Source organism: Amborella trichopoda, chromosome 13 (assembly GCF_054954075.1).
Source record: "Amborella trichopoda isolate Santa Cruz 75 chromosome 13, AtrichopodaSantaCruz75HAP2 v2.0, whole genome shotgun sequence".
In the NCBI taxonomy this organism is placed as follows: Eukaryota; Viridiplantae; Streptophyta; class Magnoliopsida; order Amborellales; family Amborellaceae; genus Amborella; species Amborella trichopoda.
This window is the reverse complement of record NC_142348.1, coordinates 45,387,397-45,410,925: the sequence shown is the minus strand read 5'-3', so window position 1 is coordinate 45,410,925 and position 23,529 is coordinate 45,387,397. Positions and strand designations below refer to the sequence as shown.

The 23,529-nt window shown below is 39.2% G+C and overlaps 1 protein-coding gene and 1 long non-coding RNA gene across 2 annotated transcripts in view; both read left to right on the top strand.

Annotated features, from left to right (window-relative positions):
* Positions 1-23,529, top strand: part of LOC18442625 (transcription initiation factor TFIID subunit) — a 47,040-nt gene that overhangs the window by 4,474 nt on the left and 19,037 nt on the right. Inside the window, exons 2-3 of the mRNA XM_088855866.1 lie at positions 7,397-7,503; positions 16,158-17,035. Coding sequence (XP_088711992.1) covers positions 7,397-7,503; positions 16,158-17,035 — 985 coding nt within the window. The remainder of the gene's footprint in view (positions 1-7,396; positions 7,504-16,157; positions 17,036-23,529) is intronic.
* Positions 19,800-22,456, top strand: LOC148779259 (uncharacterized). Its single transcript, XR_016047584.1, has 2 exons — positions 19,800-21,026; positions 21,139-22,456. It is a non-coding gene; the product is annotated as an uncharacterized LOC148779259 (long non-coding RNA).

Sequence of the window (23,529 nt, the reverse complement as noted above, 5' to 3'; positions counted from 1 at the left end):
GAATCCATTATTGTTATTTCATTGCAAATAAGTAGTTCCCATTGGCATCTAAGGTATGGACTATGGAGTACTGACCACACTTTATCCAAGGGTGTCCAAGGCACATGACCCATATTTGGTTTAAGAAGTCGTCATGCTGTATGGTCCACCCCATAGTCCACAGTACCTTCTTTTTGATGCAATGTCACCCTGGTGTATGGGACATGATATCAGTAGACTGTAATTAGTGTGTCATATTCCCATTGTCTATTGTACACACTTTAGGTCGGTAAGGGAGCTAGCAGACTACCTTTATATAATAATATAATTATTATTTATAAATATATATTATAAATAATAATTATATTATATATAAGATATTTATATAGTATATTATTATATAATACAAATAATATAAATATTTATTATATATAATATAATATTTATATAATAAATATATACGATATATAATATTTAATATAATATTTAATATAATATTTAATATAATATAAGTATATAATATAAAAATATAAATATTTTGTATGATGTTTATTTAAAATGTGTACGTGAATTTGTAAAGAACTTGTAGGGCCCAACATGGTTAACCTTAACATTTGAATATTAAATAGAAACTAGCATGGGATAGAGATACCATCTAACTTCCCATTTTATAAAAACAAAAAAAAACCATAGGGCGGGAGAGAGAGACACCTGTAATGGAATTTTGTGAATTAAAGTACTAGGGTAGGGAAATGAGCACGTGAAGTACATTCTCACATACAATGATGGTACTAAGGCACCACGTCACTATGAACTTATGATGCCTCCTCATTTTCACAACCTTTTCTCCTCATTCTCATAACTTAAAAGGTTGAAGCCTAAAAATGGCAAGCTCCAGTATGGTTAATGGATTACTATTAATAGTCCGTTGTCACTCTCAACGTAGGGACTATTCATGCCATCAAAAAATTCGATGGCATAGAAACACGTCATCATGAGCATTTAACTCATTAAATGCTCAATATTTCCCCACCTTTAGAAGCTTATTGGGTTGACATTGAACATATAAAACCCAAGCTTTATGAATTATTATCATTGGTTCACCACTCGCCGTAGGGACTACAATTTTAGGTGGACCCGGTGACCATCAGCAAACTCAGTGGTACAACAACACGTCACCCTCGAGTTGGTTATTATTATGGTATATTATCGAATTTGTTATTATTAACTATGGGTTATGGGTTATTATCAACGGTTCATTTAGGATTACTATTTTGGGTGGTACGACAACACAATAAATGCTCATCATTATCCCACTTTTCAAAAGTGTGAAAGTGTGAATTAGGTTATTGGATTGAAGAACTAAGCTCGAGTTTAGTTGTTATGGATCATTATCCATGGTCCGTTACCTCACCATAGGGACTATTGATTTTGGGTGGACCCATGGCCGTCAATATATCTGTGGCATGGCAATTTTATAAATTACACGTGGATGACAATAAAAACATATTAGTGATCTTGAGTATAAAGGTTATGTACAAGTCTTCGTTAATACAATGTTCAAATATATTTACCCAACATAATCGCCTATGTCGGTAAGGGTAAAATATCACTAAGGGTAAAATCGAAAAAATCCATTGGTCATTATTAAGTTTTTAATGCAAAAATCTCATAGAATATTATACATATCTTGCACTCGTATACAATCTCCCAAATATCAATTCACACTCATTTTCTCCCTCTCCCTCTCCCCCCTCGCTCTCTCTTTATGTGGATGGCTTATGAACCTACCACGTGGATCACTATTGAATCTATGGTGTACCATGGCCTCTTCCCTATCACCCTCTTCCTCTCTCCCAAAGCTCCATTAGGAAAACGTCTCTCTCCTTCTTGCTCGAAGCCCTGAACTCATAAAACCTGCAGTCCCCATACAACCTATCCCTTACAATCTCTCTCTCTCATCCCCTCTTTACAGCTCCCTTGCATCTCTCTCTCTCTCTCCATCAACATATCCCTCTCCCTCACGACCTCTGTCCTCTCTCCCCCGCTTTGTCTCTTGCCTCTCGCCATATGGCAAAATACATTAACCTGCCAGTTTTCTGACCCATTTTACAGAGAGCTTATAAAAAATACGGCTTCGACTTCAATGGCAGTATGGTGTTTCCATGTGAGGTGGGTTTTTTTCAAGCAGCCATTGCTGATTTTAGACAAAAACGAACGGAAAATCGAGAATCTCAGTCTCGACGAAGCTCTGAGGCTTTGCAATGAAATGGGTTCTGATGTGATTTGTAAAAGGAATAGGACTAGCCCTGAATTTTGCCCTTTGTCGCAGAAAGCTAGGGTTTAATGGCAGTTTTTAGTGTCTGTTTTTTAGGGGGGTGGTTTTTGATTTGTAAAAAGGGTAGGAGATTAGCTCATGTATGTATATGAGGCTAGCAGTTCCTCATGCTCTTCTGGACTTCCAATCCCATACTCTTTTGGACTTCCAATCCCATTCTCAGAGATCATCTCCACCATTGATTCTCTGAAGTTTTCTTCTGCTTTCATTGTCCTCTTCACCACTGCCTTGCTCTTTGCAACTCATTTGCCTTTGATAGCTCCCTGTGTCAAATGGCTATTTCTAACCTATATCATACTTCCTTTGAGCCCTTCCTGTGGCTCTTTATTTATGTGATCTTTTTCTGCCATTTCTTCTGGTCTCCATCTTTTACTCCTTTGGAATGTGCATCTGTGATCCTCATGCCTTTCATTGCTTTCCTTGATGGTGGAACTTGGACTCTTTGATTGTTTGCACGTGGTTTGGTGGTCTGTTATCTATGTATTTAGCAGATTTCTTTTCATTCTCCTTTGCTTGAAAACTGTTTCCCTCTCCATTTGAATGATGCTTCGGCAAAATGCCCTCAATTATGTAGAGATTTTCTTGCAACATTGACTGGAATTTGCAGTTCACCTCCATCCAAAGTTGCAGAAGAAAAACTTGATTAGGGACTTTTTATCAAAAAAAATTAATTTTTTATCAACAAAAAAAAATAACTTGATTTGGGACTATCACAGCCCTCACAAACTCCTTCGGAAATTCATGGACTCAGAAAAACCATCAATCTTTGCTTTAAAGGATTCATTCTCATTAAGGAGAGGAAGCAATGAATTGTCTATCAGTTCTTCTGTTCCGTCTTGTTCTCTACTGATGTTACTCTTTGATATTAATTGGAAACAAATTGAACTTGAAATTCAGAGGGAACGGTTGTTTTCACTGGATTTGTAGAATCCATCATTAGCTGGTTTTCTTCTGCAAGTAAATTGCTGGCCAATAGAGCAATTTGTGCGTTGGCAGGTTATTGGTTGTTTTCTTGAATGTAAGGAACTGGTCGTAGGGGTTAAGGAGAGAGAAACTAGCGAGATGTCTTCTTCCCCATTTCGGTCTTCCAAGGGGATGATTCTTGTGATGCTTTACGCACTTTGTCTCTCTCCAAAAGTAAAAAAAAAAAAAGCTTCTACAGGGACAGGTTGTATGGTGGACTGAAGTTTTATGGGGGGAAAGAAAAAAAATGAAGTTAACGTGCTAAATTTTATATTATGATTTGACTTAAGATGGACGGTTCACACCACTATTTGTGGCAGGGTCCTATAGGATCACTACTCTTTTTTTATATGAAGCACATAATTCCTTCTCTGTTATCTAGTTTTGTTTTTTCTATTTTCCTTTAGTTTTTTAGGAACTCACTTTCCTTTCTTTCATGGGTCATCTATCTTAACTTTATTCAGAGCTCTGCATGTATTTGCTCATTTCATTTCATTTCAGTAAGCAGTTGTTAATGAAATTTTGTATTGAGTTGTCTTGCTTGAAAGTTTTACTTGTACCCACTTTCCTTATTTTTTCATGGGTCGTCTACCATGTATTTGCTCGGAGCATTTGGTGAAATTTTTTTCTTATGTTAATTCTTAGCAACCGTCTCTTTGTACTCTCTCTTTCCCTCATCCCCCACAGCTGGCTAGTCTCCCTCTACTCTCTCTCTCCACCCCTCGCCCTTCTTTCTCTCTCACTCCCATGCTATGCCTCGTCCATTTTTTTTTATATCCTCTCTCTCTCTCTCTCTCTCTTAATGGACTTTCTCTCTCTTTTGCTGACTTGCTTTCATGGAGGGAGAAACCAAAAACACATAAAAAGCAAAGAAAAACAGAAAATAACAATAATGGGTTTCATTCTCAGTCTCAGATTGTCTCGGACTAAACCTCTAGTAAATAGAGTCACAAGAACCACATATGCTGGTCCCACCATTTTGGCGCAAGAACACCAATCGTTATGGGGGAACCCAATATCACATTGACAATCACACTATCTTCGGTAAAAGGAAGGCCTCCGGTAAGCAATAGTGTTCGCTTGTCTTAGTGCGCAGTCCACACGTTGGTGAAATACTTGAATGTGGTGATTTGCTTCAACCTGAACTCTACAGCTAAGGATGCATTTATCTGCAGACCGCACCCTTATTTTAAAGTTCCGAGTCTTTTGACTTTGACTTAAAATCTCTCAGTGGATTACGTCCCACACTTAATCAAACATAGTACACTTGATTTTTTATTGGTCAATAGTTGTGAATAAAATGAGTAAAAGATAATTGCATCCTGTAACTTGTATATAGTCCAACTCCAACTCCAAAAATTTGATGCTTTGGTGTCGTGGGAACTAGGGACTGCTTCTCCTAAACAAAAAAAATGGCTTCAAAGATAAACGATCTCAAAAATAAAATTTATTATGAAAAACTCATAGTGCAAAACAAACATACAATGTAATCTGCCCTGTCATAATGAGCTTGAAGATGTGGAATATTTAAGCACCGAGCTGTGTGCTTTTTAATGAGGGTAAAGATGTGGAGTACTTAGTCTTAACTCTTAACTCTAAGTAACTCTTAATGATCACATGGCCACGTCCTCTTAGTTCCAAAAAATCTATTCCAAAACATCTAAACTTCAAATGGTCCGATAGTTATTAAGTTATAACCGCCTTTATTACCTGCAAAAGACATCACCGTCATGTTTAGTAGTTAGTACTTTAAAACTCTAAATATTTAAATTTGATAGTTCATTCTTTTGAAGGGTGAGTTAGTGTTCCAGTGCCAGCTTTGCCAACCACGTTCTCCCTTAGATGATACACTAACACATGTCGATGCTACCAGCTTTCCTTCATGCACAACATGCAGCCTTGTAGCTACGACACTGCCTATAGGCCCTATACCACACACTGTCATGGCTTGAGCCTGAGAAAACCCAAACTCCTCTAATGTCTAAACAATCTAGTGACACCTGACACTTCCTAAATGGTATTACAGTACTCCTAATGTCTAAAAAGTCTACCCAGTGACACCTGACCAACTCGCCCCTTCAATACTTCAGAAACTTGATTCCAAATATGTAAGAATCACGATTCTACACAACGATATATCTAAGTACCACATATGTCAGAAACTTGAATCAGGTGATGACGGAAACTATTCCGCTTTTGTAATTCTCAATCTCGAACCAGCATGGATCTCTGATCCATATAGTTCAGAAACTTGATTCCAAATATGTTAGAAACATGATTTCATAGATGATGGAAACTCGATTCTAAATATGTTAGAATCACGATTCCATAAATGATGGAAACTCGATTCCGCATATGTCGAAAACTTGATTCCATAGATGATGGAAACTCGATTCCGCTTATTAATGAATCTTGACACTTGGAGTGTTGAACCTAGGGGGATGGGAATCTTGATTCCATATGTGGACGAAACTTGGACCTATTTCATTCGATACTCGATTCCTGAAAATTAGGAATCTTGTTCCCAACGATTTCTATTGTACGAACAATGATTCCTACAACGGGAAACTTCTGGCCAGGTGCGATTCTGCGATTCCGGTTCCTGAAATGATTCGGGTTCTCAGGCGTTTCCAACAACTATGGTTTTGATGCACCTTGTGCATCAATTTCTTGAGCCTTCTTGATCAACTTCGGCCCTTCTCAGTATTATGTCACTGATATCATTCTACGGACTGTGCTCACCACCTCAAGCATGACCACCTCGATCTCTTCATCTCTTCTAGTAGCCATCACACAAACTTGCTGTGCCTCCTCGAGAGCTTTGGGATAAGAGCTCGATCTGATACCATATGATGCAAATTTGAATAACAAGATATGGGAAAGAACTCATGGAAAATCATGTATTGAATGAAAATTATTGGAAGCTAGCAAGTCTAGCTTCAATGGCTCTGCGGATTCAATAGATTTCCAAAGAAATAACGTTCTTAAAAGAAATAGAACAACTCTGAAAGAAAAACCCTACTGCAACGCCTATTTATAATAAAAAAATTCACTCCGAACCCAAGAAATCCTAATTCTAATTGTATTAGAAGTCCTTTTTAATAAAATTTGCAATAACATATTTATCCCTGATAAAATAAATATAAGGATTCATTACTTTTCCAAACTAAAAAAGCCTAAAAATCCTAAAATTAAAAAACAAACCTAAAATAAACCCAAAAAACCTCAAAAATACTTTTAATAAAAGAATTTAAAAAATAATGGGCATCCTATTCTGCATCATTTTGTTCACACTCAATAGTCTAGTTTGTGAGGGTGTTTGCTTAATAGAGCAGGTTTGTTAGGGTTTATTTAGAGATTTATGGTGAAAAAGTACGGGACTAGTGGTCTTATATTGTTAACTCTTCCACATTATTTAATTTCTATGGTGAACAAGTGGTAAGCTGTGGTTCTTCATTCTAGTAATATCCTTGCATGTCTAGATGTTGTAGTGTTAGAAGTACTTTTGTGCAAGTGGGCACTGTTGAGTTTTTATTGCTATGATGAATCTCATTAGTCATTCACCTTTTCAGTTTGGTTAGTTCTGGTTTCTCTTCTGTAAAGTACATTTTGGAGTATCTAACAAAGAAATGTGTATTTTGTCATAAAATATTTTTGTCATGGCCTTTGCCTATGTCCATATTGAAACATATTCATTCATTCCTACTACCTACTACTTTTTTTTTTAGTAATTTAATTTGAATTGAATTTCTTTTTATTTATATTTTTTCTTGATTCTATCATGTTAATTTCTACTCTACCTTCCCAGAGGGAATCTTCGAGAGATTATGTTGGAATCATTCCATTCTGATTCCAGCCGATGGTTTCCTCCTAGTCCCTTTATTTGATGATTTTATTGGAAATCTGCTGCTTGACTTAAACTAGCTGGTGGTAATGTTTGGATCTTAGGTGCTTCTCTTTGACTTATTGGAGAGCAAAATTTTGCTGCTGAAATAAACTGGATGTTTTATTCGATAATATAACATGAGAAATAACACTAAATTATACTTTGATGTTTTCTTTTTGAACTTTTGAGGTCTCTTTTGTATTATGAAGTAGAATTTCATGTTCTCCCAGATTTGCAGTTGCACGCGGATGATGTGTATTTCTCCTTAGAAGATGATTCTCTAGAGTGTGATCAGTTTCAAGATGGCTCCCTAGCACATAGTTCTCAACATGCCAAGGTTTGACATGCATATGAGACACATTCTATATATGAGTGCCTTGCCAATGGTGTTAGTTTGTGTTATAGTTGTATCACATTATGCTATGAACGATATATATATATATATATATATATATATATATATATATATATATATATATATATATATATATATATATATATATATATATATATATATATATATATATATATATATATATATATATTGCTTGTCAAAATCTTATATATATTGCTTGCCAAAATCAGAATTAAACTGTCTTTTTTGTTGTTATCTTTTGTTTTAGTGTAGCTCATATGCCTAACAAATAGTGAAAAGTATTGGTCCCGTTGAGAGCTTAAACACGAAGCAAATTCGTAGTGGCACAAAATTCACCAAGGTGGTTGCTTGCCTTCTAATAGGAGATGAAAAATACGTAAAGTTGTAACAAATTTTTTTTTCTTAAGCTCATACAAAATCCATTTCAACCTCTTTGCTCTTGTAGGTATTCCCATGACAGTGTGGACGAGTGCGGGTAAAGAAGCTAGTCCAAGACAACAGGATTAGCCTAGCTACATGGAACGTAGGAATGATTACAAGTAAGAGTATGGAGTTAGTGGATACAAGGAGACGAAGGAGAGTAAACATATAGAAAGGAGAAAAAGCTAAGGAAATATATAGGCATAAACTTTGGAACACAGGAAAGGATAATAATCGAAATGACGCAGGGCATAATAGTAGACAAAGATTTTAAAAGACAACGTAGTTAATGTCAAGAGAGTAGATGATAGCTCCTATTAATTAAACTTGTATTAGGGGAAGCGGTAATTAATGTAATTTGTGCTTATGCACCACAAGTAGAACTAGATGATAGAATTAAGAGTAAATTTTTGGAGGATATGGATGGACTAGTGCAAACATATCAAATGGAGAGAACCTTTTTAGGAGGGGATTTATATGGACATGTAGGGAGGATGGTAGAGGATATGAAGGGGTATATGGGGGATATAGGTTTGGTGAAAGAAATAAGATAGGTGAGGCTATTATAGATTTTGCTATGGCCTATGACCTAGCAGTAGCAAACAATATTTAATAACCTATAAAAGTGGATAACATAAACGCCAAATAGACTTCTTCTTGGTTAAAAAGATAGATCGATTATGTAAAGATTGTAAGGTTATCTCAAGAGAGAGTTTGACTACCCAACATAGGCTTGTGGTTGTGGACGTCTGCATAAAGACATGGAAGAGATGGGATGAAATTACTAGGTGTCCGAGAACTAGGTGGTGGAATTTAAAAAATGAGAAAATAAACTTATTTAGAGTTAAATTAGTTAAAGAAAAAAAATTGAATTCTGAACATGAGGTCAATGTTATGTGGAATGAGATAGTGATTGTATTAAGAAAGTGGCAAAAGAAGTTTTAGGAGAATTTTGAGGGAAAAGAAATTTTGATAAGGAAACTTGGTGGTGGAGTGATGAGGTTTAAATGCGATTAATGAAAAACGATTATGCACTGTTCGGAAATTCGGCTTCTCGACTGCCTAGGCGAAAAAATTCAAAAAACACCCAGGCTCTATCTGAGTGGGGTCACTATGCGCCCTGTCTCTTGGTGGGAGCCTAGGCGGGCAAGGTGCTGCCTTGGCAACTATCTGGGCGTCCACCTAGGCGTTGCCTAGTGAAACTTTGCGGACGGGCGGAAAAAAAACTTTGGAGAGGGTAAAAAAATTTATTTTTTTGGGGAAAAAGGGTTTTGGGGGTTATGCTAAACCCCAAAAACAAAAGCCGTGACCTTTAGGCTGAGAAAACCCCCTAAAAACCACTCTTTTGTGATTTAACAAAAAATGATAAATTTTTTATTTTTCGAGTTCTTCCTAAAATAAACGCAATAGTTTGTGGGTGGATTTGGAGCTTCTAATAGTTGATTTTGAAAACTTTTGACGACCCAATAGATGAGGTTTGCACCAACATCGATTTGATTTTGATATTTTTAAAATATTATCATATTTGGAAGAGGGTTTTGATTTTATTTTGCTGCAATATATTATGTTGTGAATTATGTGTATTTTCTTTTACTTTCTTTCTCTTACGATATATTTACATGTTTGTAGGTAAAAGATTGGTTTGTTTTGTGATTAATTGATTTTTTCTCATTTGGACGATGACATTGAGCTTTTATTGTATTCTTTTATGAATAGTTGATTCCTTTTTTGTACAATGTGTCATTTGTACAATGTGTCATTATTCCATTATTATTATTTTTATTTGATAAATAATAGATTATGTATTTATATGATATCTTAATGAATTTAAGTCTTAATTCTTAAAGTGAAACTAAGATCTTATATATTCATTAAAGTCTTATTGTAAAAGTATATTAAGTCATATTGTTTTGAAACTAACATCTTAATGATACCATATCATATATCTTAATTCTTAAATTCTTAATTATATGATATCTTAATGAGTAAAGTCTTATTGTAAAACTAACATAGTGACATCTTATATATTCATTTAACTCATATCAAAGGGGGGAGGGGGAGGGGGAGGGGGAGGGGGGGGGTGGGGGGTTGTGGTTTTAATATTTTTGAGGATTGTGAGGGTACCCTGTTGTTGGGCGGTGCCTAGGCGGCCGAATCCGCATTGGCAATGTAATAGACATTATCAAAACTTAGAAGAATATAAAACGGCTCAAAAAAATACTAAACAAATAGTAATTAAGGCTGAACTTAAGGCATATGATAATTTATATAGTAAACTGAGAGCAAGAAAAAGTGAAAAAAATGTCTTCAAATTAGCAAAAATGAGAGAAAAACAATATAGGAATTTAAACCATATTAAATGCATTAAGTGGGGATCAAAGGGTCTTGGTGTGGGATGAAGAGGTCAATGAAAGATGGAGAGTTTATTTTACAAAATTGTTAAATGTCGAACACAATGGGAACATAGTGGTAGAAGGAACCGTTGGCATAAATGAGGGTAGAGGCCATAGATACATTTGTGGTATTAGGATATCGGAAGTGAAAGAAGTTTTGAAGATGATGAAGATAGGAAAGACTTTAGGACCAGATGTTATTCCGATAGAGGTCTGAAAGTGCATGGGAGAGATTGACATTGACTGACATACCAAGCTGATTAGTAAGGTGTTAAGAACAAAGAAAATGACGAATGAAGGAAAAGTATTATGATACCTATTTACAAGGACAAAAGAGACGTACAGAATTGTGTGAACTATCGAAGGATCAAACTTATGAGCCACACTATGAAGCTGTGAGAGGGAGTGATTGAGCAATGGCCAAGTTATGAAACGAGTGTATCAAAAAATCAATTCGGATTTATGCTAAGGAGGTCAATTGAGACTATTTTTCTACTTAAACAATTGATTGAGAAGTTTAGGGCCAAGGGACAAGACCTCCACATGGTATTTATTGATCTAGAGAAAGCTTATAATAGAGTACCTAGAGATTTGATTTGGTGGGCGTTGGAAAAGAAAGGAGTCTCAAGACACTACATCGACTTGGTGAGAGATATGTACGAGGGAGCGCTAACTAGTGTTCGAACAACTAGTGAAAAGACGAGTGAGTTTTTAGTGACAATAGGTCTACAACATTGAGCCCATACCTCTTTATCTTAGTTATGGACGACTTACTAGACACCTATAAGATGAGGTACCGTGGTGCTTGTTGTTCACTGATGAAATAGTTTCGATCGATTGGACCCGAGAGGACGTCAACACAAAATTAGAACTTTGGAGGGATACTTAAGAATCTAAAGCTGTAGACAAAGTATATAGAATGCAAGTTTAGTAATAATAGGAGCAGAGACGAGGAAATAGTTAAGATTGACGGCCAAGAAATACAAAAAAGAGTGCACTTTCGATCTCTTGGGTCCATAATCAAGGAAAATGGAGAGATTGAGGAAAATGTTGCATATCGAATTAGAGTTGGGTGGGCGAAGTGCAGATGTGCAACCAAAGTTTTATGTGACCGCCACATACCAATGAAACTAAAGTACAAGTTCTATAAGACAACTGTAAGACCAGCTTTACTTTATGGGGTGGAATGTTGGGCGGTTAAGAAACAACATACCCATAGAATGATTGTAGTTGAGATGCGGATGTTGAGATGGATGAGTGGCAAGACAAGAAAGGATATAATTCAAAATGAATAAATTCAGGAAAATTTAGGTGTGGCGCCAATGGCAATAAGATGAGAGTAAAAGTAGACTTAGGAGGGCTGGCCATGTGTGGCGCAGACCTACATGGTTGGAAGTAGTAAGAAAAGATATGGGGACTTATGGCCTCATCGAGGGTATGACTCTTAATAGAGCAGAATGACGGATCAAGATTCGTGTAGCCAACTCCAACTAGTTGAGAAAAGGCTTCGATGATGATGATGATGATGGTTTTGTTTAGTGGAACGTGTTAACAACTGTATTAAGTATAGGAAGTGTACAAGTTGCAAAAATAAGCTACCCACAAAGTGGGAGCTCTATATAGAAACCATTGAGAGGGTGGCAGCTGCAAAAAATGCTATACAATGGGCAAAAAACCAATTAGAGAAACCGGGGGAACCAAGAGCTCAAAAGGTGTCGAAGGGTTCCCTAACCTTCCGCCCGAGTCGTGCCTTCCTTAGTGAGAGCGTTTGTATTGGAGTTGGCCTCGTGCCATTTATGAGTTCATAAGATGTGCATAGGCCTGGAAATATCGTAAATTTCATCAAAAATCTATGCTAATCTCTAGGAACAGGCAATGGCACACGAGGCCCAAGAATTGACATTTTTGGATTCTCCTTCTAGCATTATCGGGCTCCAAAGAGGATTGAAATTTCTAGGACCTTTGAGTAGGGTGAGGGCTTCCATTGTGGTGGAATCAGCATGGAGAAGGAGAAGAGGGAATAGCCTTTGTTGCCTCTGATGATACCCCTAATGCTTGCTGGACCTGGTTTGCCAAGCAAGAGACCGTAGAAGTTTAGTTTAGATTGTCCTGAATCTGGGGTTCTCAAGAGGGGGGCTCAAGGGACACAAGAGGGCCTTAGGAAGAGTAAGGTTTTTCCAGGAGATGGAAGTCCGTGTGGGAGAAGTGCCTGAGGCGCCTATAGTTCTTACCCCAAAAGATAACCATCGTTCTGATAAGTTCTCTCAGGTCTTCGAGAGAGGTCTTTTGTCCACAGAAGATCCTGTGAATTTTATGAGAAGTGATGTTTAGAAGTTATCAAGAAATCAAACTATTCGAGCTAACACACAATCTCATGCTGCAAATTGTAGTCATCTTTTTTACGCATGAAATGACCAATGGAAACCAAAATGGTGGTCCATGTTCTCTACTTAATTTTTTAAGTATGCATTGTATTGATCTTCTAGTGGAGAGATTGCAACTCCAAGATGTTAGAAATAATATAATACAAATAATGTAAACGTGCATGTATGGCATGTCGGTAAATGATTGTCATTGAGACATGTATTGCTTCCCACTCAATTCTCTCTCAGTTCCAAATATATAGGAGTGTCGATTCCATAAATGAAGGAATCTCAATTCACTAAATGAAGGAATCTTGACTTCCATATTGGTCGATTCCAACTAGGTCGGAACTCAATTCCAAGGAGCTAGGAATCTCGATTCCATCTATGTAGGGATCTCGATTCTATTTTGGTTGAATTTTCATTCCTAAAAATAGGAATGTTGTCCCCCACGTTTCCTTTTGTATGGATGTTGATTCCAAAACAGGAATCTTGTAACTGGTGGCGATTCCGCGCTTCCGATTCCTAAATTGATTCAGGTAGCTATGGTAGTCCCTTTCTTTGTAGTTGATCAATGTTCAGGGCTCTCTCTGAGATGGCTAGCCAATTGAACACTTGAATTTTGGGGTGAATGAAAGGGAGCCAAGCTTTAATGGTTATGGAAGGGGGTGGGATTGGAAGGGTCTAGGGGGTACGGAGTATGCGATAAAAGGAGGAGAGGGAAAACCTGCTTCAAGTGGCAGGGGACCAAATGATCTTATCTTCGCCCTGTGTGGGGGGGCACGTTGTAGTTAGATGGGAGGAGAGCTCAAGAAAGTCGTCCAGCTCCCAGTCTACTAAGGGCCTCCTAAATGGAGTTCTAGATCCTCGAGGGACCCAATGATTAAAAAATATTGGTGACTGATGCATTGCTGTTTCTTGCCAAGAGGTGGAGGTTAGGATAACAATCCCTTTGAGGGGAGTGCCCTATCCAGAGGTTTGACTAGAATTTGACTCTGTTACGGCTCCTAAGGTGGAACTGGATATTTGCTTTGAAATGGATATGGCAGCGGAGCATGGATTGACAGGCTCCTAAGGAGGAGCTATTAGTGTGGCAAAGGGGCAGCCAACTAGTAGAGTTCGGGTGGTAGTATTTGTGGTGCTGGACTAGTTGCCATGGAACAACATCTTTGGTTGTTAGGCGCCACCACGACTTGCCCAGGAAGGTTTGGCTGTTCATTTTCAGGCTGCGAATCCCCGAATCTCCACGAGATTTAGGAAGACAGACTTTATCGCAGGAGGTTAGATGGTACTTTTTCGATTCCCCATCACCAGCCAGAGGAAGTACCTCTTTAGTTGCTCAAGCCGGGAGGCATTGAGGCGGACATGTGAAAGAGCAACATCTGATAGATGGGGACATTGTGGAGGGTCGCCTTGCTGAGGTTGATCCTACTAGCCGAAGAGAGGAATCTTCCTTTTCAACTGCTAATTTATAGTCAAATTTGTTAATGATGGGTCCCCATTGACTCAGTTTGGGTTTACCTAAACAGAGGGGCAGGGGTAGGTAGGAGGATGGCAAAGCATCTAGGTTGCAGCCCCACCTACCTGCAAAGTGTTGGGTGGCTTGGGGCTCTAGGGAGACTCCAATCATTTTGGATTTGGCCATGTTTACTCTGAAGACAGTGGCTAGTTCAAAGCATTTAAGGAAAAGGAGGGAGTCAACCTGTGGCGCAAATGCTCCACAAAGAGGTGGTGTCATTGGCGTATTGCAAGTGGGATATCATGGGACCTTGATTGCCTATTTTGAACCCCTTGAGGAGGCTGTGTTGATACAACCTAGCCACTGATCTGCTAAAGACTTTGGGTACTATGGCAAACAGAAATGGGGAGAGGGGGCCCCCTTGTCTTATGCCTCTGGATAAAGGTAAGAAATCTTTGGGGAAGCTGTTTATGAGAACTGAGAAGTACGGGTTGGAGATACAGCCGTGGATTTAGGTCCTCAATGGGGGCTGAAACCCATCCTTAGGAGAGTTTCATCAAGAATGACCTAATCAATGTGGTTGTAGGCTTTCTCCCTGTTTAGTTTGATAATTAGATGGGGGATTTTGGAGAGAGTTTTGAAGTTGATACATTCGTGAGCCATTAAGGCCCCTTCGAGAATCTGGAGGTCCTTCACAAATGTCCCTTGGTTAGAGGAGATGACCCAGCCGAGGACCTTCTTGCTCCTAGAGGCGAGGACCTTGGACAGGATCTTGTAGGAGCTGTTGATTAAACTGATAGGTCTAGAATCTTTAAATTCATCAGCGCCTTCTACTTTGGGAACTAGGGCAATGAAGGTGGCATTCATGGCTCTGTTGATGGCCCCTCTTTTGTGGATCTCCTCGAAGAAGGAGTGCATGTTGGGGTGGAGGGAGGCCCATAAGTGTTCGAATATTCCAAATATTTTCCTTGAGATATTCCTGAATGTTGGTCAATATTCTAACAATCAAAAAACAAGAAAAAAGAAAAAAGTGTTGATTAATATTTGTGCTTGGAAAGATGGTCATCAAGTAGCACCCATTCTATAAAGCAGCTTTACTGGACTAGGTCTTATTTAATCTAATTGAGTCTTGACTTTTTATTTAAGGAAATTATAATATAAGAGAAAGTATGTCATGGTACCTTTATAGCTGTGCCATACATTTCAGTTTGGTCCGTTTGCCATTTGCTATTTCATTGTCTACAAGGGAAAGCCGTTGTCAACTGATATTCAGCTCATGTCAATTGAACACACAACTTTTTATTTTTTTTGTAAGTATTATAAGTAGAGAAACAGGATTTGTCTAGCTGACCCCAAATAGTTGGGATAAGGCTTAGATGATGATGATTATTATAAGCAGAGAAAGAGTTGACATCTGCCATCCTTTGTTAACAACAGATGACTAATAGTACATATAACACACTGAACAGCGTGGCACATGTAATATGGAAACCCTTAATATGATCAAACTCTAAAAAGGATGAATATATAACAGGACCTGGATCTTAGAGCAGTAACAAATGAAACAGCATGTAGAACTTGTAGACTATCTTATGCCCATCTTCATGTCCTTTTGTGTCTATTGTGGAGAAAACTGATTACTTGTGTAGCTTAGCTTTCTGCATTAATTGTTCTTAAAAATATTATTTGCAAATTTGTAGTGAAACTTTAGAACTGACCTTTTTTCAGTATAAATAGAATGGTTCAGTTGTCAATGGCAACTCCGAATCCTGGGCTTGAACCAATCACTAACCTATCCAAAAAAAAAAAAAACCTGTAATAGTTCTAGTTCAGTTCATAATGCACTATTTTTCCTACAAGTAGGAAGCCTCAGGATATTTTCCATGTTTATATTTCACACTACGATGTCTGTTGGTTGGGATTCAGTAGCATGGACATGGAAGTCTCTGTAATTGACACCCATGTTTGGCATTCATGCAGAAAACCCAATCTAAATTATCATCCACTACTGGCAAGGTGGTTGAATTTGCATTTGATAGAGCTTCAAGTGCAGGGCCAAAAAGCAACGAGTCTGATATTGAAGATATGTCCTTCAGATCCCAAAATGGGGATTTGCGTGAGACATGGTATAGCCAATCTGTTGAAAGTTATAGAGAAAGAAGATCAAAATGGATAGCATGGCGTATTTCCCAACAAAGAATTCCATTTAGTGAGCGAGAAACATTTAAAAGGACACCAGAGGGAATGTCTTTGTACCTCAAACTTCTCGAGAAACACAATAAAAGGCGAAAAATATTTGATGATCAGGGAATGGGTTTTGCCAATCCAGTCAAGGAAAATGGGTCTCATGGGTTCCACACAAGTTCAAACTTGGAAATGAATGACTTGATGGGAGAGGAATCAGATTTCTTCCCAGAACTCATGTTTCCATCTAACTGTGTGCCTGATAGTGCAGTCCCCTCCACTAACAAGCCTGAAGAAAATCAGAATATAGAATTTTGTGGGATTCTTGATAATTTGCCCCAGGGTATATGCAGGAATCCAGCAATGATTGAAAGATTTGGCATGAGGGCTGAGTACTTTAATATGGGGATTGGGAGAAGCAAATATAGGGGAAAGAACAGGAGATCCATGTGTGAGGAGGAAGCATCTCATCTGCTTCAACAAGCTCTATCTCGTATATTGGTCAGCATTGGTTTCGAAGGGGCATCGAGTAACTCATTGGAGGTTCTTTCACAGTTTCTTAGCTGCCACATTTGTAAATTAAGCCAGATCTTAAGACTGCTTGCAGATAGTTACAGGAAACAATGCACACCTGTGGAACTCCTTAAAATGTTCATACGAACATTGGGATACAGGTAAATAGATTTTATTATTTTTCAGTGTAGTTACTTGATATGCCTGCGAAATATGGATATATTGATCTAAAATGTTTTCTTTTTGGGTTCATTTAAGAAGAACTTCCATATTTTAAAGTATCATGGAAATGCTTTTTTTCTTCTTTGGTGATAGAGTTTGGAACTTAGGTACCGGTTTGCGGGAATGGGCCTGGGGTTTGGGACGAGGGGTCATCTCTAGGGAGCACCTATATAATATGTGTGTCTGTGAATGTTTGTGTGTGTGCGTGTGTGCGTGCACGTGTGTGTGTGTGTGCATATGCGTGAGTCATGCATACCTGAGTGTGTGCTTGTGTGGGGGCGTTACATAAACTTCAGAAAATATTATTCCTAGTTTCATATTGTTATATATAAAGACATGTATTCCACAAAAAAATCATAAAAAACATATCAAAAAGTTGCCGAGTCATCACATTGTGGAATTTGACACATTTTCATTGTGTAAAGGGGCAACAAAGTCCAAAACTCGAAAACAATTTGCTAATAATCCTTGTCATGATAAAGAAGTAGCAAGCCGGAACATGACAATGTCTTGAAAAAGGAAAAACAAGTATATTGTAGTTTCCACTAAAGTCCGATTTCTTATGGATTCCCAACATTCAAATATGAAATGAGAAACAATTACTTTATATTAAGAGATAGCAGTGATTTAAAAAGCAGACTGCCCAATGCCTGGGCGGTCGCCTAGGCGGTCCAGAAGTCCTGGGCGCATTGCCTAGGCCTAGGCAGCCAAATTAGGCTGGATATCCCTGGGCGCTGGCCTAGGCGCCCAGGAACCCGCCTAGGCGGGCGCCCAGCGCCCAGGGCTTGCCCCACCCTGGGGCGGAAATGCCCCTCGTTGAGAATGAGAATCATTTCCACTAAGGAATTGTGTCCATCTAATATTTTAACAGTTACTTTGATGCTCAAATGCCCATTAAAATTTGGTCTAGAATGAGAATCATTTCCACTTCTTTGAAACCCAAAATTTGCCTAGTGATGCATTTTGTAGTTGCCATAGTGCGGTCAGTTAAAGAAGAGAGACAGGGAATGTTCCTTTAACGACTGTATGGCAACAAGTTCCTAAAAGGCTAAGGACCACATTCCCATGAAAATGGGAGCGTGTATGTGCTCCCAAATTGCGAACCATAATTTTGGGGGGTCTGCCACTTTAGATAGAAGATCCCAGTTTAGAATTTTAATGAGCTATAAATTGGCCTTTAGCATGTTCATTATTTATGGTTCCCAATATTTAAATGCCATACATATATATTTGAGATAAATGCTCATTAGAAATAATTGAATTTTTTTTTTCTACTTTTACAAAGCTGTCTGGCTCTCGTTTTCTCTCTCTCTCTGTTGGTAACCTTCCCTGCCCCATCGAGAACCTTTCCTGTCTCCGTGGAGATTTCTTTCTCTAATGGGGAGAGCGCTCAACTCTGGGGGTTTTGGAAGAAAGCATCTAACTGAATTTTACTCTGCATTTTGCGACAACAAAGTAGGATAATAATCCCTAACTGGCTAGAAAAATAGTTTTGCCAGTGACTTCTCCGAAATGGCCGGCAGAATTCCTCTGCCCGCATCTCTGAATCCTCCATGGCCGACCTTGTAATCCTCTCTTCTGGTTATTCTTTTGAGAGAAACTATGCAATTGCTTTGCTTGGATCAAAGATGGCTGGAATCTTTTTGCAGCCACTATAAACCCCTCAAACACCACTGCGATAATATTGCTTCCCTTCTCCTGAATCTCTCTATAGAATCAGCCATAGCTCAATTTGTAAGCTTTGTAGTTTTCCGAACCCTATTGCCCCTTCACTAGATGATGCACTAGTTTGGTTTCTAAAAATGGGAGAGTCCACTGTGCGGAGTGTTCTGCCTAGGCCTGTGCTTTGCCACTTATTTGCAGAGCTGCTTTTAAGAGATATTTGCATTTTAAGGGGTTCATGTGTTTCCCGGGGCCAGAAAACCGGAAGATATAGCGCTGAATGGGTTTTAGAGGTCTTTTGATGAGAATTCTGGTCAAAATTGGAGGGAAGTTGGATTAGAGTGGAGGTTTTCAGGTGAGATTTTGGATTGAAATGACCAGGATCTTGACCTGGAGTGTGCATTGAGGTTTTGTATTGAGAATTTTGGCAGGAAACAGGCTTCCAAGTCTGAAGCCAAATTTTCTGGGTTAGATCTTAATTCTGGGGCTTTTGGGTCGAGAGATTGGGAGAGGGATTTGCTTGTTGTAGGAGAGAGGTCTAGAATTGCAGGGGAATGAGAGGTGATGGGGCAAGTTAAAATTGGAAGAGAGAGATGGGCAGTAGAGTTGCATGAGCATGATAGAGGTGTTGGAGGGCCTTGAGAAAGGAAGGGCTGTGAGAGAGATGGGGCTCGATAGGTTGAATCCAAAAACCTAGAGAGCTCAAAAAATTTGATTCATATATAAATATTCTAATTGCTTATTTTTTCATAAAATTGATAGCTTTTTAAATTTATGTCCAAAACAGCTCGCTGTATACCAATGCATCTAAGCCCTTGAGAAGTTTTTATTTGCTCATCATCCAAAAAATAGCATATTTGGGTTCATCCAAACCGATCTAAGTATCATTCCCCTTAATTTCATTGATTTTGTTTTCTTCATTTTGAAGTCTCACATTAACCATCATCTTGACATCATTCTTTAACTTGGCTTTTATTGACACCTTTCTGGATTTGTTGGGAACATTCATCTACTAGCATGATGCCATCTCTCCTGATTTAGGTATTTCATCGCACCCTTAAAAGTTATCAAGGGCCTCATGGATCTTTGCAATCATCACCTCAGAATGCTTGGAGGCCGCTTTCACATGCTCTTTGATGTCATCTGCAGTTGTGGTAAGCCGCTCCACTGATGCATCTGCCTCTTTCGTATCAGCACTAAACTTCTTCAACCTTTCAAACCCAACCTTGCTTTCCTCTTGCCTCCGAGTCAATTCTGCTCTCAACTCATCTTAATGAGCATGCATCCTCGACATATCTGTCCCCATGACCCTTAGCTCAGTTACATGGGCAAAGCCATGGGCCTTGAGATTGGTTTGTTGAGCAATAATGGCAGTTTCCTCGCGTGCATAGTCGACTATCAATCGATGGTGTTGAGCAAATGTCTCCTCCACGAAAGTCAGCCTGGCACCGCTCAGCTCCTGCAGTTCAGACTCGCTCCTCGTGGCCTCCACCCTCCACCATGCCAAGTTATCTAAAAGACCTTGGAAAATGCAAAAACGGCTCTCTTCGTTGCACACCCACGAAGGTCAGCAATCCCCTTCTCAAGATCAGGAAGAGGGCACCCTCTCAACTGCTGAAGGCCAGCCCGCAGCAACCCAATCATCATGTCGGATCTCGCATCCACTGGGGGATCGGATACCAAAGATCCCCGGGCAGAAGTAACCTTTGCCGGCGACCACCGGCTCAGATCCCACGATGGTAAGATCTGCATCCAAGGGCACATCGGGCTCGGATTGTGACTCAATGTCAAATGCTAAGGAAGCCAGCACCTCGGCTGCATCAGCATCCTCCGAACAAACATCATCGGCAAACTTCGCGGCTTTGTTTAAGCCGCTTACCTCCTCAACACCTGGGCTCTCAAAGCTTACAAGCCCTCAACACCTGGGCACTCAAAGCTCACAAGCCTAGATAACAAGTGAGCCGGAGATTGTGCTGGCACGTCATCAATCTCAAAAGAAACAAGCATGCCCTCATTCGGGGCATCATTCACAATGTCATCAGCTGTCGCATCAATAACATGGGCTGCTTCCACCCTGGGAGCAGGACTACTCTCTCTAGCGAAAGCTCAAATCGAAGGTGACATGGCACAAAGGAACTGACAGAGCTGTGACTGGCTTGGAAATGGGTGCTGACACCTCATGGGCTAAAGAAGCTGCCTCTGCTAAAGTGGGCGGACTTGGAGACACCACGCGCTTCGCACGCTTGGCAGGCTTTGGAGACTTTAGAGGTAAATCACGAGTTGTACCCGGGGCAGGCTGAATGTGATAGGTCGCACTTAGGGCAAGAAAAACTGGTTGAGCTTTGCTTCCTCAATTGAACACTCTTCCGTAAAACCGCAGGTTCAGGGATGGACTCACGTTCAGAGTCTTCTAAGACTCCCTTCTTCCTCTCCTTCCTAGCAGTGGCCTCCTTATCATGGCAATCATAAGGATTGGTGGCGATTGGAGTGGAATGAGGGCCACTGCTATCAAAGCATTTAAATCCTATGTGGGTTGACCTTCGGCCCCACGAAAAACACGACCCTTGTCACACTCAAAGATAGAGCAGAGACGGTCGAAGAGGAACTTAGTCTCACCCTCAAGAGAAAGAACGGGGTGTGAGGCTTCATCAGCTGCTTCCACCTGAGGAATATTGATTTGCCTCCTCCAGTCTAGGGCGTAGTCAAGTTCGAAGATCTTCAAAAAGCTAGGTGGGGCAAAGTTCTTCGCATGCTTTGTCTTACACTTCTGAGCAAGATTGTCCTCGTTCCAAGGGTAAGGTGCTAACCAGTATGACCGGTTGGTACAATTCCACCAACGCCAATGAGCCTCAGTAGCATGACCAATGCGACCATAGTATGGAACAACAAATTTGTTCACACCAGTGAAATCAAGGCAAGTGGAACCAGTCACCCTCATATGACTGTCTTTCCATGCTTCATGCCTCTTGCCAAGTGTGTCCTCACTCCTTGAGGTCCCCTCTTTCCTGTGCCGCTTTTCAAAAAGCATGGGATATGAACACCCCTGATCAAGCCCATGCTGTCAGGCGAACCTGTGGGGGTAATAAGCCTCGAGCTTCTTGTCATTGCTCAAGCGAAAATCCATAATGTACCCCCTGACACTCAAGAGGTACATCAACTGGCGAGTCTCGGTGGGGGCTTCATCAAGCACATGACCGAAGGAATTAACAAAGGCACGATCAGTGGGACCACCAATAGGGACAGGTTTCACATGCGAGGAGTCCCTAGAAAAAGACTCCGTGCTTGACTGGGGCCACGAAACCATTAACTTTTTTGTCATTCAGTTTGCTCCAAAATATTCCCTTACTTTCCTCGTAGATCTTTCTCACTCAAATCCTAATGTTATGCCTCTTCACTCCGAGTTTTGTTAGCGTCTCAATTGTAAGATGATGTGGCCTTTTCTACATCTCTAAATACAGTCAAAATTCGCTAGCCCCTTGTTTTCCCTTCAAGATATTAATATCTAAGGCTGCAAGTGGGCCAGGCATGGGCTAAGTATGAATGAAGGGCCTAGGTCCATCACTAAGGGTCACGAGCTGGGCTTGGCCTGGCATACCTTGTTTTCAAAAATGAAAAATTGTCTTCTTTTAGGTAGGCCAGCATGAGATTGAACCTTGAGTTTTAGTGTGCAATAGTAACCATTATAACCTAAGGAGCCACTACTCTATTTATGACAATTCTCTCTCTCTCTCTCTCTCTATCTCTCTCACAGTATGTATGTATGGACGCACACACCTACATATGTTTGTATGTATGTATGTATGTATGTATGTATGTTTGTATTTATGTAGGTATGTATGTATGTATGAGGAAATATGTTTCTGAGCCGTCAGCTTATGGAAAAATATAGGCCCAATGCCGCAGATTCAATCTCCCAAATCTAGATGTTTGATTTGTATGTGCATTGTTTCATTTTTAGTTGTTTTTATTTATTTATTTACATAAATCCTTATTGACTTGAAATTTTGGAGATGGGTGCGCTTGACAATGGCACACCAAAGAAAGAAAGAAAGAAAACATAATGCACTTAAAAAATTAACGACCAAAATGACCTTGTTCCTCTTGGTGAATGAGTTAGTTTTTTTCTTCTTTGTACTATAAAATTTCAGAAAAATCTTCCCTTGACCGAAGTTAGTTTTCAGTAAGCATTTAAAACATACTCTTTAATGCTGATAAAACTTGAGGATTTAGGTCTGGTTTCAAAGTTTAAGGAGAAGAGATTAAAAAATAATAAAATGGGAATTACAAGGGACCCGGGGCACGAGATGGTCTCGCTTTCTTTGAAGTGTTAAATGTCCCCCACTTAGAGAAGTATTCTGAGCATACTCCCAGGATACAACTAGCCCAATCAGAAGTGTTGTTAGAAACTCCAAGTTGCACATTATTTTTGTGATATCTTACTCATCTAGTAAGGGTATATGTGTAAATATCACTAAAAGATGGATATTTTGTCATCTTTATAAGGTGTAAAATTGAAATTTGTACTAAAGGACAAGGGTATTCTACCAATAAAGTTCTAGGATACTAACTTCCAAAATACTATTGTACTTTTGTAAAAATTTAAAATTTACCCTGAGGTAATAATTAAGTTACCCATTAAAGTTAGGGATTGTATACAATGAGACCATTTACCTTTGATACAAGGAGGTCACAATTACTTACAACCATATGATATGAAATCTGATAGCATGGGTGTGCCACAAAGTTCGAGAAAATTTCTTTTGAAGTTTGA